Genomic DNA, 12,774 nt, shown 5'->3' with positions numbered 1-12,774 from the left:
ACCCTCGCGAAAGTCACGCGGCCGCCTCGAGAGCCGAGCGAGACACGCGAGCTCTGCGGTCCACGAAACAAAACGAAACACCACCCATGGCTTCCTTTTCTCGGCCTCCGAAGAAGAGTCGAGGGACACGCCGGCTGGAAAAAGCAACAAGCGCACCACAACCCGACCGGCGCACCGAACATATCGCGAGGCAGACAGGACGGGGGTGCTGCAGCACCACCGAGGCGGCGGGAGAGATGCCTTTTCCTCGGAACGAAACACTAAACTGGCCAAGAAGGCAGTAAACGTTACTGCAGCTTTCTTCTTCTTCTTCTCAGCATGCACAGGGAGGACGACGCTCGGTGTCTGTTTCAGCGGGGCTGTACGCCACAGAGCACGTGAGGCGCGTAGAATACACACTACTAAGAGCAGATGGGTGACATCCTACTCGGTCTTTTCCGTCGGCACAACTCGATCGGCATACCGATACGAAAACACTGACAGACCGAGCTAAGACAAAAGAAAGAACGGAACGAAGACCAACAAATGCAACGCGGATAGTATCAGTGTTTCTCTAACTGCATATAATAGCAACTGCTGGGGTTTCACGTGCCAAAACAACGATGTGATCGAGGCGCGTCGTGGTGGGGGGACTCTGGATTAATAATTTCGACCGCCCATGGGGTTCTCTAACGCGCGCCTAAATCTAAGCCCACGGGTGTTCTCTGAGCTCTAACTGCACTGTTACCTCCAAGTGAGGTTGATTCAAGTCTGCGTCTTTGACCCTATGTATACGCATAAGAAAAAAAAAATACTGCAAAAAGCCACACTTATCCGGTGCACCGAAGAATCGGTTTACGCGGGTTCCTCAGCCAGCATGGCAAAATGAGGCATTACGACGAGAAACGGGGCGCAGATTTCATAATTATTATTAGAGTTTAACGTCCCAAAACCACGATACGATTATGAGAAACGCCGAACTGGAGGGCTCCGGAAATTTCAACCACCCGGGGTTCTTTAACGTGCACCTAAATCTAAGCGCACTGGTCTCAAGCATTTTTCGCCTCCATCGAAAGTGCGGCCGGGATTCGATCCCGCGACTTTCGAGTCAGAAATCAAGCACATAACCACTAGACTACCGTGGCAGGTAGGGGCGCAGATTTCAATAACGAAGTTCACGACAGGTGTTTAACGGCGAATTTTGGGACGTCATTATGTACCCTATACATAGCTGTTATAGCGTTCCGCCTGTAAGCAAAGTACCGAGAGGAGGATAGATCATTAACCGGCACTTAAAGCATGACGTCAAAAGTGCCCCGACCAACCACTAGGCCGGATACGCGACGCAACTTGGTAAATAAATTGCGGAACGTTTTTCGCGCAATGTTTATGTAAACTGAGCTATGCGTTACACCAATTTAGATCGGCAAAATATTGCTTCGAAATTATGCCTCTCCGCAATCAGGGGGAGGCCATGTTTTTTTTTTTTTTCCTGACGACCAGCTTAATCTCCAAAGTTTAAACAGCACGAGGACGCAACAAACACGAACACACAGGACCAGTGCTGTCCTCGCCCTTCGTGCTGTTTAACTTTGCAGGTGTCGCACCAACTTGCCCAGACCAAAGCACTCCTAAACCAGCTTGGGGGGGTTCGTGGAATAAGGAATCCTGCCATGCATCCTGATCCGGGGAATAAACAAAAATAATAAATAAGTCAATAAATAAGGCGTTAATTTCTCTCTCTGCTTCATTAGAGAAAAGTGGTTCATTATTATTGAACCAAATTAGGACCAAAATCCCCTCACATGAATTTCGTCGCGTAACCTGAGCGTCGGTACGTCAGCAATCGTTGTCTTATTATCTTTTTATTCCTCCTCTATTTGGCTAGTTCCGCAGCTGAAAAGTTGCAGGAACTCGCTATGGTGAGTACGTGGGCCCCTCGAAAAGTTTCCTTTCTTTTTTTGCCGATAAACAATTCATTGGATGCCAGTCCATGAAGTGGTCATGGCGATTTGGTGCTGGGAGTTTCGGGTGCATTCGTCGCCCAGCCCTTCATTTTTCGCGTCATACAAAACACGCTCTGTCCGTTTGTTTTCATTTCAAGAACCACAGTCGATATTTGAAGTAAGGCGACTGTCCCATAGGGAACGCATATTTCACAGACAAATGGACATTCGTGCAAGGGACGACAGGAGTGCAAGAAAAAAAAACAATAAAATGCTGATGCCAAAGTATCGTGAAGCCTAGAATTACTGTTACTCTAGAAAAGCCAGGCATCCAGCGCTCGCAAGCGGCTACAACGACAACTGTCGTCGTGCGGCCGCTGTTAAGTACACACTTCCCAATGGCGAGTTGCACGCAGAGAAAGCGGACAAAGGGGAGGTGGGGAGCATGTAAATTATACCAGGGATTAGTCAACGGTCCTGAAGCGGCGTAGTGCCATTACGAATCACATTCGGGGTAGTACCACATTCGTTCGTAGTACCATGGGGTTCGTTCCATGCCGGCCTTCGATTCGTACTTCGGCGAACGACAGTCGAAAAGAGAGGACAAAAAAAAAAAAAAAGAAAGTGGAGGACAGCTAAACAAACCACTCGATTCTCTCGACCAACCAAACAACCACTGGGGCACTCCTGCTGCTGCGCAGCTTGTTTGCTTTTTTTTCTTAACTCTCACTGAACGCGTGCGTTAAAGAAGAAAACGGAGCGCCGACGATAGCGCGCATCCACCACGTCCGCCAAGCGTTCGCTCGCTCTTCGGCAGCGTGCAGCGAGCAGCAAGCACGTCGCTCGGCCGTCCTTCCTCATCGCCGGCATGTCGCCGAGCTCCGGAGCGCGCCGCGGGAGCCCGGGAAGAGGAGAGAGGGAGAGAGCCAGAAACAGGTTCCGCACCAAAGAGAAACAAAGACGACGCGCGACGACCAAGGAGCAGGCGCCGCCGTCGAGAGACGACGCCGGGGCTCTCGGAGTGAGAAAGGGGGGGGGGGGGGCACCGCGTCGCCAGGCGGACCCTCCACTCGACCCGCTTCCAAGCAAACATCGCCACCCCCTCGGAGAGGAACGACTCGCCGGTTTGCTTGCCGCGCTCGTGGCAGAGCACTGCTGCAGCTTGCTGCGCCAAAACCATGCGGGCCATTCGTGGAGACAGCGGGGGAATAAACAAAAAAAAAATCAAACAGTACGCTAATAAACGCGGAAGGCCAGACCTACGGGGCAGAAGCTAAAAGCGCCAGCGCAGCCTTTTAATCCACTTACAACCGCAGATAGGGAGAGAACAAGAGGCGGTTAAAAATAAAACTGCCCCCTTACCGCACTCTCTTCCACTCACCGCTCGGGTTTCGCAGCTCCGCCCGCGCGAAAGTTTTCGCCAGTCGTGTTTCATAATCATGAACACCTGTGTTCCCAGCTCCGGCTAATTGCTCGCCGCATACGGACGTGTTTATGCGAGCGTTCCGCCGGGCTTGATTGCACAGTGACAGGCTCCTCTCCCAACCACCGCAGCACCAGGGGCCCTCGACACGACGAGAGCGCAGCTCCGAGAATTCGGGTTTCGATCTCGGCTCTAGAAGCGCGCGCGCTGCTGCAGTCGGGGATCGCTTAAGAAAGAAAAAAAAAAAAAAAGACGCGCCTGAATTCGGGACAGCTGACGGCACCCTCGGCTGAAAAGCCTTGACAACGCCGAAAAATAAAGAAAATAATCGTCGCATATGCGGGTTAATGAATCCCAGGGAACTATGCAGCTTCATAGCACAGAATCCCGACTGAATTCTGGCGGCATTCGGTATACTTCTAGCGGGTGCACATAGAATGTCAACCGTACGAGCCGCTACCTGCGTATTTTGCTCTAAGCCCACATTCGCGTCGGACTCCGGAGGCCTGACCAACTGCCACGAAACGCCGCACATATTTCTGCAGCCCCGTTCAGCCTCACATATATATATATATATATATATATATATATATATATATATATATATATATATATATATATATATATATATATATATATATATATATATATATATATATATATATATATATGTGTGTGTGTGTGTGTGTGTGTGTGTGTGTGTGTGTGTGTGTGTGTGTGTGTGTGTGTGTGTGTGTGTGTGTGTGTGTGTGAGAGAGAGCCATCAGCGCTCAAACGAAGGTTAAGGAGAGGAGAAGGCCGGCAGAAAGAAGTATATGACCGCCCCGCGCGCAATCCGCCGCTGCCTGGGTGGGAGCGTAATTGCTTTTCGCAAGAACTGAGCAATGCGTTTTAAAGGAGCTCGCGGGCCACGACGTGGGAGCACTACTACGACGCTGTGTTATGTGGGAGCAGCATGGCGCGCGCACACGCCTGCTCTTTTTTCCCCAGAAACGCGCGCCGCACGACGAATACGCAACGTCGACCGTGACCTTGCCCCGCACGATGGTCGCAAAGCGGTGCGCGCGCTCTTTCCGTTACACAGGCGGTTCGCCACACAAAGACAGCACTCTACAATGCCCGTAGCACTGCGGCAGCTGAAGAGAAAAAGTACACTGACTCGCGCGATGCGCAGCGCGTATCAGAGGACGCCGCCTACTTACGAAGAACGTCGCAACGCCGTCTTCGACCGTTGTAGAATGACCAGCTGCGGCCTGTGCTCTAAATAAGAAAGAGTGCGCTCAAAAGTCGCGGACAAATTCGTCAGTCGCGACGGTTGCACGGATCTTCTGCACATTGCCGCAGGGACTGACATGACGGAAGTCGAGACAAACCGGTATTGGTGACGCGCACTGCAAAGTTTCGTTTTTCGCGGACGGTCTATATCGGGGTGAGGCTTAAAAGTGGCGATGAGAAGGTGGTCTGACGACAGCGTAACGGAAAGGACCGTAACCTTATTTCTAGAATTCCAATGCACACTGCATTTCACGGTCCCTGCGGCAGCTCAAAAGCACGGCTCCGCCTCCCTACGAAACGGACTCTTCTCGCCGACAGCTCTGCTTTCTGCGGTGCGCGGTCTTCCGCCGTGCGGATTCGCCGTGCGGACCATTAATCGCGCACGCCTGTCTACACGCCGATGCAAAACAGCGTCCTCACCTCCCTCCCTTTTAATCAGAGCACGTTCCCCATTGAGCGCGCGCGCGCCGACAACCGAGAAAGGAATACAGCATACGGTAGCTACACAGCCTGGCGGCAAGTACCATTTGACCCGCCAGCGAGAGTCCTTGGAGAGCACGCGTCGCTATCGTTCACTTTTTCGCCCAGCGCTGGAGATAGAACACTAGTAGCGGCGAACAATGGCCGGAAAAGGAACACTAGAACGACGCTGACTGGAGACAGCGCTCCGCGGAGTCAGCGCGATAGATTCGGCAGACAAATGTTCTCAACACATGCAAAAAGGAAGCTCAGACAAATAAAAGAAAGAAACCGCGATAATGTTTAACCATATCACAGCTCAATGCTGAACAAGCAAAGCGCCGGCAGCAAACTTCCGTCACGAAGGGTTTTCAGCCACCAACGCCTCTTTTCACAGATATGGCTGAATGAGTGCGTAAAAATGCAGATATATTAAGGGCACTAGAGGGTGTTCTAAATAAAGCCGGGAATACAGTACGAAAAATTCAACGGTATTAGTTCTTTGATATAAGTGCCCCCGACAGGAGAAACTGCAAGCAAAGCGATTCTGTTATGCGACTGACTGGTTGACTGATTGACGTGTCCCGAAGCAGCACGTATAGGCTAACGAGAGATTCCGTAGCGAACGGAGGCCTGGCGCCCTGCTTAATTGCGACAGCCCGGTATATACTTCAACTTGTGTACAAGTATACATTACACCTATCTGCAGATCCCGCATAATTTGACATTATTCGCTCTGTCGTCGACCGGATCGTCATTTCCTGTTTCAACGATGTGTACAGCTTGGCCCAATTCACCCACACTTGCAGAAACTATAAGACGTCGCATTCCCGCGCAGTTGAGGAGCTTCCCATTCCCCCGGACACATCGCCCCATCTTCCGTCGCTCGTATGATCGGCGAAAGCTACAACATGTTCGCTCCTCCTTCATGAGGTCCGTTCTCGCTGCCAAATCAAGACAACAAACAGCGCTGCCGCCGCGTGGGTGCCAACGCGACCGACTGCGCAATTCCAGTGGACTCTCGCGATCTACATTGTATCTGGCACCTCGGAGGTGACCGGTCCCAGCTGCTGACTCAGCACCGGCACAAGTGGCAGCACCAGAGCGAGAGAAAGGAGCTTCGCAGCGGGCGGGAAGCTAGCTCTGATCGCGGTGGACAGCAGAGATGGCCACGAAGAGGCGCTGCGGCGGCAAGCAGAAAAACAGGCCGCCCGCAGAAGATGGACGGCCGCAGGAAGCAGGCTTCGACCCCCCCCCCCCCCCTCCCCCACACTGCCAGTATACAACCATCTCCGGAGAAAAAACGTATTTGACCAGGAGCGAGCCCAAACAAACCACGCCCTACGTGGCAGCATCGTCAGCGAAGAGGCAACGCGCAAGAATTCTAGAACTCCCTCCCCCTCTTTCGTACGGAGGCCCCCCCGCGGCCCCGTCCGGCGAGGCGCCGCTCTCGCCGAAAGCCTGCTGGGAAACACCGCCAGGCAGGAAACCACGGGAACGGCCCCGCGCTACAGACAGGGACGGTCATTCCAGTGCTGGTGGAGATTCGAGATTCCCGACAGCTGACCACGCGATGCGTATTGGCTGGAACAATAACAGCGCCTTTTGAGCTGTCCCAAATAACACCTGCCAACAAGCACATCATCAACTTTTATCCACGTATCGTGACTTTAATCTCTAGAGCAGCGCAATCCGACCGTCCTCGACTTCAAAGGCGCCACCGCGAAGACATAGCCCGTAACCAAAAAGCAAACGCCCGGTAAATCACGTTGCCGAAGAAGACGCAAAGAACGTAGGAACTGTCCCACACAATGCTGCGAGTGCGTGTAAGTGTGTGTGTGGCCGGGGGGGGGGGGGGGGGTATATTATAGGGGCAAATACATTAGCTCATTAAAACTGAACTGAGCTCACCGTGGTATCGATCATTCGTTCTCATGGCGTTTTCCCCGTTTATTGATTCATACGTGAAAACGTCCATACATGTTACGTTGTTTCTTCATTCAATATGCAAAACTGCAGCGCCCGAAAATTGAGAGTATCATACGACGCTCGTTTCACTCGCTTGCGGTGAACTATACTGTCGTCCTTGGCATCCTTCCTCGTTCAGTAAATGTTCGAAAGGAACTCGAGATCATGGCTCCGTGGTCGGTCAATAAATACTTTGTCGTTTTGATTAGTGACAAAATTAATATTCATACACCCAGGTGATGGCGACTCCGGACTTTTCGAGGCGCAAGGATCCTATACCCTATAAACTGGTCTATCACTGGCCTCGTGAATGTTTCTGCATGCGCACACCTTTTGTGCAGAGGTTGTACTTTTAAGCGGCGCGCTCTTCGCGCTTCATGACACGACCGAAACACGTTTGGTTCACCGCCAGTTTCTGGTTATCTTACACGTCGTCTGCTGATCACGATAACTTACGCTAATTCGGGATGATGTCCAGTCGCACACGTTAAAATAAGCTTGAGGTCACGGAAGCATCGAGCAAAGCGAAAACTTTTCACTCCGTAAAACCATTTGCCGCGGTCTGCACACAATAATATCTGGGGTTTAACGTCCCAAAACCACGATATGATTATGAGAGACGCCGTAGTGGAGGGCTCCGGAAATTTCGACCACCTGGGGTTCTTTAACGTGCACCTAAATCTAAGTACATGGGCCTCAAACATTTTCGCCTCCATCGAAAATGCAGCCGCCGCGGCCGGGATTCGATCCCGCGACCTTCGGGTCAGCAGTCGAGCGCCATAACCACTAGACCACCGTGGCGGGGCGGTCTGCACACAATCGTAGTGACATTTACGCCATGGCAATCGAAGCAACACGCAACGTGCAGCAAAGCGAACGATAGCGCAGATTTTTTTTACGTGTTTAAAGGGACCGACAACTGGCCAGAACATGTGATTGGATCCCGGTGGAAATGAAAAGACCGTGAATTATAGTGACAGATTCAAGCACCTTTTCGCGATCCAAGCAGGATTCATATTTTTTAATCGCGTTTAGAAGTCACAATAAAACAGTATGTCGCGCAGCCTAGCGAGAGAGCCTTGAAGCTGGATTAAGGAGTCGCTCACTTTGCTAACTTAGTATGATACTTTTATGCGCACCATGATTAGCGCTCGAAATTAGAGTATGCATGTTATTATCCATCGCCGCTCTATTCTGTGCTACTTACGAAGTAAAAAAGAAAGTTGCACGCTGAGGAGCGGCGCTGCCTTCGCGGCAACTAGTGGAACGTGTCGAGCCGTGGCGCATGCGGCGCAGCGCACGCATGCGCAGCAAACCGCCGCTTAGAAACACGAACCGCTCTCGCGATCACCTCTCATTGCTTGCAGCATGTGTTGTGTGCATACGACTTCACAATCGCCACAGATCGAAATTTTTTATTATAAATGTTTCACGGCGTTCTCCTTGTTACCATTCCGTAATTAGACACTCTGACCGGTAAGCTTTCCGTTGCGATAAAGAAAACTGGTACCATAAAAAAAAAAAAAATACTAGCACATTGCAAAGATGAAAAAAGAAAAAAAGTGTCGTGCCCTGCAACGAAAATAACGAGGTCTAAGGGAAATTTCACGTTGCAAACCACGATGCACACACACAAACACAGCAATGACGAAGCCATGGATGGCAGGCACTACGCGTTTTAGTATAGGAACCCTCCGGAACGACATCAGCGCCGTTTGTGGATATGCACCGCAATACGAGTCTATTAACGTCAAGGCCTTGGGAATGCACTGACAGACACGAACGATCGAAAAGTGAAATGGGCGAACGCGGTTCACGAACAAGGCTGCTGACCCGCACATAGGCGCGCGTTTCTCACGCGAACCACCGGCGACGAGGCAGGCGTGCGTACACCACGCTTCACCAAACAGTACGATAGCGTAAAAAGTTACGTTTAATTTGAATGGGGTAAGCGTTAGGGATGGCACAACTCGACCAAAAGCCATGCGAGTTGCGGCGTTTAAGAACCGTTTGATGTGACACCTCAGATACAAAAATGGCGGCAAACACGCAGCGGGCGTGTTGAACTTTGCGAATCAGATCCTACAAACAGCACGGTGGACACCCCTTCTGGGCGCGGAATAGCAACATCCCGTTTGTGGAGCAAAAACAAAAAGTAAGATTGACGCATGCAGCCTACTACTACTACTACTACTACTACTACTACTACTACTACTACTACTACTACTACTACTACTACTACTACTACTACTAAGAATAATTAAGGAACACTGGCGCTTAGCAAACGTTCGCGCCCGAGGCAGACTCGGCGCGGCAGTGACGTCACTGTCGGATACGCCCGGCGGCGGCGAAGCTGCCCGAGGCACAAACGCGGTCACCTTTCCCTTTCGGCGCGCCTCTCGGCAACAGGTCGCGCCGGCGAGAGCGCCCCCAAACACGCTCGCAAACTGCCACACATCGGGAACAGATAACAGAGCGTGCGCTATAAAAACGTGTTCTGACTCACCATTGACACGGCGGCGCCGAGGGCTCCGTTGTGGTAAGGAGGAACGACATATCCAAACGGCCCCGGAATGGGTTCGAACGAAGACTTTCCTGGAAAATCGAAAAAGAGAATACAACGATGAGCGCCTACGCGCGCTGTTGGTGTAACAACACACGGGACCTGACCGCCGGCAGGCACGTTGTATACATATAGCAACGGCACGGACGCCATGCACTTCTCGCGCGGTTTCGCGCGAGATAACACACAGCCACACACACGGACACACACTATTTAATGGGGACTGCGGGCGCGCGTTTACCGCCGCAATTGCATTACACGCGGTGCAGTCTTCTCGTACTGCCTTGTTTACGAGGACCCATCCCGAGTGTCGCATACAATCGCATCAGTGTGCCGTGAAGCTGCCGCTGCACAGGGCACAGGCCGCAGTTAAAAGTCGAGACGGCGGTGCGTTTCGCACGGGCTGGCGCAATCGAGCCAGTATGCACCTGTTGCAAATATGCCCAAAAATGCGCTGCCGAGGCATTGACGTCACCCTTTGTACTCCGGTGCCAAAGTCCAGAAAAGAGGCGCTCCCTCTACTCGTTGAAAACGTCTGAAAGGTTGACGAATCACTCCAAACACTCGCAGGAAATAACAGTCGGAGATCGTTCAAAACGGCGGGAAAATTAGGAGAGTCGTGGCGGCAGATAGCTTCGCACGGACCGCTGAAGCATATTTGAAAGAATAAAAATAATGTATAATTGTTGGGGTTTAACGTCCCAAAACATGTTTGAAAGGAAGAGGGGAGAGGGGGGGGGCGGTACGAGACCTTTTCGCGCAATCCACGAAAGCAAATAAAATAAAAACAGTGGCGCAGCACATGCCAGCCACTTTAAGAAACAGAATGTTACCCATTCTACCTATTCTATAGTAGCACCCATTCATTCATTACCCATGCAACCCATGCTATAGCGACAAACCGGGCGGATTTATTGTTTTCCTTCGAATAAATTTGTCTTCGTAAACTGAAAATTCTGCCACAAGCCAAACAACCGCATTGGTATTAAAATGCGACTGAAATGCTCAGGTACAACAGACTGTTGGGCTAGTTGGCTATGCATGAACACCAAAGAGTATAGCGCAAGAAACGACGAACACAGAAAACGGAAGCGGACTGGTGCTGAAATGCTAACATTCCCCATATTCCACACCGGAACAGTCAGTGGGTGACCAAGCTTACCAGCCTCACATTGAGGCCTCCAGGTCGCATGTCCTCCAGAACTTAGGAGGCCATCCCCCTTCTTTCTCTGAGGGAGGACTATCCGAAGCAAGCAAGTTCTTTTGCTGTTTCGGCTGATATTTGTTTCGAAAACTAGGAAAGCTCCAAACATAATGCACTTCGTTTACACAAACAAGTTGCAAGTGTTGCCCAAGAAAGTGTTGCAGTGCTTGAAATGTAATGCACATTCAACGTCATTATTCTATTTCTATTATTTTCTCATTTACTTATACGAACACCTTTCACAGTGGGTCTATAATTATGAAAACAAGGGTCCTTCTAACATGGATTCAGGATGCCTGAACTTTGAACATGATGTCCTCTTTCTAGTATGTCCCCGATGCAATTGCAGCCACATAGTGCCGAGCTTTCAGTTATGCAATGTATTCCAAAGAAAGCTTAATCCGGCCACGGGACTTTGATAGCTGCGAAGGAACAGAGCTGGTGTTATCACCTTAAATATGCTACCGTGACTTCCTGCAACTTAACTGTCGCAACGCGATGATAAAGCGACGACAGACGTATACGATGCTAAATCGTGGATCACGCCTCTAAGCGCAGCTGAAGGAAGCAGATGGAAATCACGAACGAGAGCGCTTCAGTTTGGACAAACCTGTCAGGTGTAATAATAATAATACCTGGGGTTTAACGTCCCAAAACCACCATATGATTATGAGAGACACCGTAGTGGAGGGCTCCGGAAATTTCGACCACCTGGGGTTCTTTAACGTGCACCTAAATCTAAGTACACGGGCCTCAAACACTTTCGCCTCCACCGAAAATGCAGCCGCCGCGGCCGGGATTCGATCCCGCGACCTTCGGGTCAGCAGTCGAGCGCCATAACCACTAGACCACCGTGGCGGGGCGAAAAACACCTGTCAGGTGTGTAGACGGAGCCCAGTTTACCGGAAGACTGTTTTGGCGAGCTGCACAAAAGTGGCTTCGCAGTTTTGAAACCGGAAACGCCGGGGGCGTGGTGGTGATGGTGACAATGATCCCTATATTTTATGGGTTTTATGCGAAAGGGCAGATTCCCGCGCTAAAGGCCATGCCCAACTCGTCGTCCAACTCCACTTTATGGAAACTTCGATGAATATTCTCTTTAACACTGCGCAGGGACCGCGATCATAAACCCGCGACTGTCCCCGCCGAACTGCCGCTCGAAGCTGGAAAACGTCTTCGAGAACCAGCGTCGAATAAGAAAGAAAGGAAAACCGCTTCCCTCGCAGCAAACACAACCTGTTCGAACAGTGGGATTCGCTTGGCTCGAGCACCACGAAGCGAATCGAGCAGCGACAGAGCAAGGAGACGAACCTCGTCGAACGAAAGTTGGTTCGCTTCGCGCTATTCGAGGCTCACGAGTGAAAGCGAGCGAGCCGCCCTACACACGCAATCCAAGGGGGCAGCCACCAAAAAGAAAACATCGGTCAGAGAGAAGAACGCTGCCGCTGTAGTAGTGCCCCCCCTTCACACACCTCCGCTGGCGTCGCTTCATCCATCACGCAGACGGCCACAGGTGCGGCCGATGCTAATCCAATACGGCCGGGGTCGGCCAGCACACGAGGGAGAGAACCCTCTCGGACGGGGCCCCGATGGGCGCGTGCCGCAGACACCGAGCCTATTCGCGGCAGCCGAGCCTCATCAAGATGGACAAAGCAGTCGACTATCGCCGATGCGGAGAGGTTGGCCAAGCTGGATATCGCCAGAAACGTCGATGGCCTTTCGCATGGTGAGAAAGAAGAAAGCTAGCAGCGACGCCGCACGGTAAACCGCCAGTGCGAAGGCTAAAGTGGCACTTGACGGGGAGGAAACAAGGCTCGGCGGCCGGGGAGCGCGCAGTCATGCGAGCGGGAGAGAAGCGCGCTGCTCGTTCCGGCGCGGCTGCCTCGCGGGTTCCGCCAGGAGCGAGCCACGATCCTCCGTTACCCAACGAGGAGGAAAGGCAAGAGGCGCGGGGGAA

At 51.7% G+C, this 12,774-nt stretch overlaps 1 protein-coding gene across 4 annotated transcripts in view; it reads right to left on the bottom strand.

Moving 5' to 3' along the window:
- LOC119393871 (protein pangolin, isoforms A/H/I/S) overlaps positions 1 to 12,774 on the bottom strand; it is a 229,497-nt gene that overhangs the window by 184,063 nt on the left and 32,660 nt on the right. For all 4 annotated transcript variants that reach the window (XM_037661080.2, XM_037661056.2, XM_037661065.2 and 1 more), the window contains one exon: positions 9,557 to 9,645. In XM_037661080.2, the coding sequence (XP_037517008.1) occupies positions 9,557 to 9,645 (89 nt within the window). The remainder of the gene's footprint in view (positions 1 to 9,556; positions 9,646 to 12,774) is intronic.

Source organism: Rhipicephalus sanguineus, chromosome 1 (genome assembly GCF_013339695.2).
Source record: "Rhipicephalus sanguineus isolate Rsan-2018 chromosome 1, BIME_Rsan_1.4, whole genome shotgun sequence".
NCBI classification, from domain to species: domain Eukaryota; kingdom Metazoa; phylum Arthropoda; class Arachnida; order Ixodida; family Ixodidae; genus Rhipicephalus; species Rhipicephalus sanguineus.
This window is presented reverse-complemented; position numbering and strand designations above follow the sequence as displayed.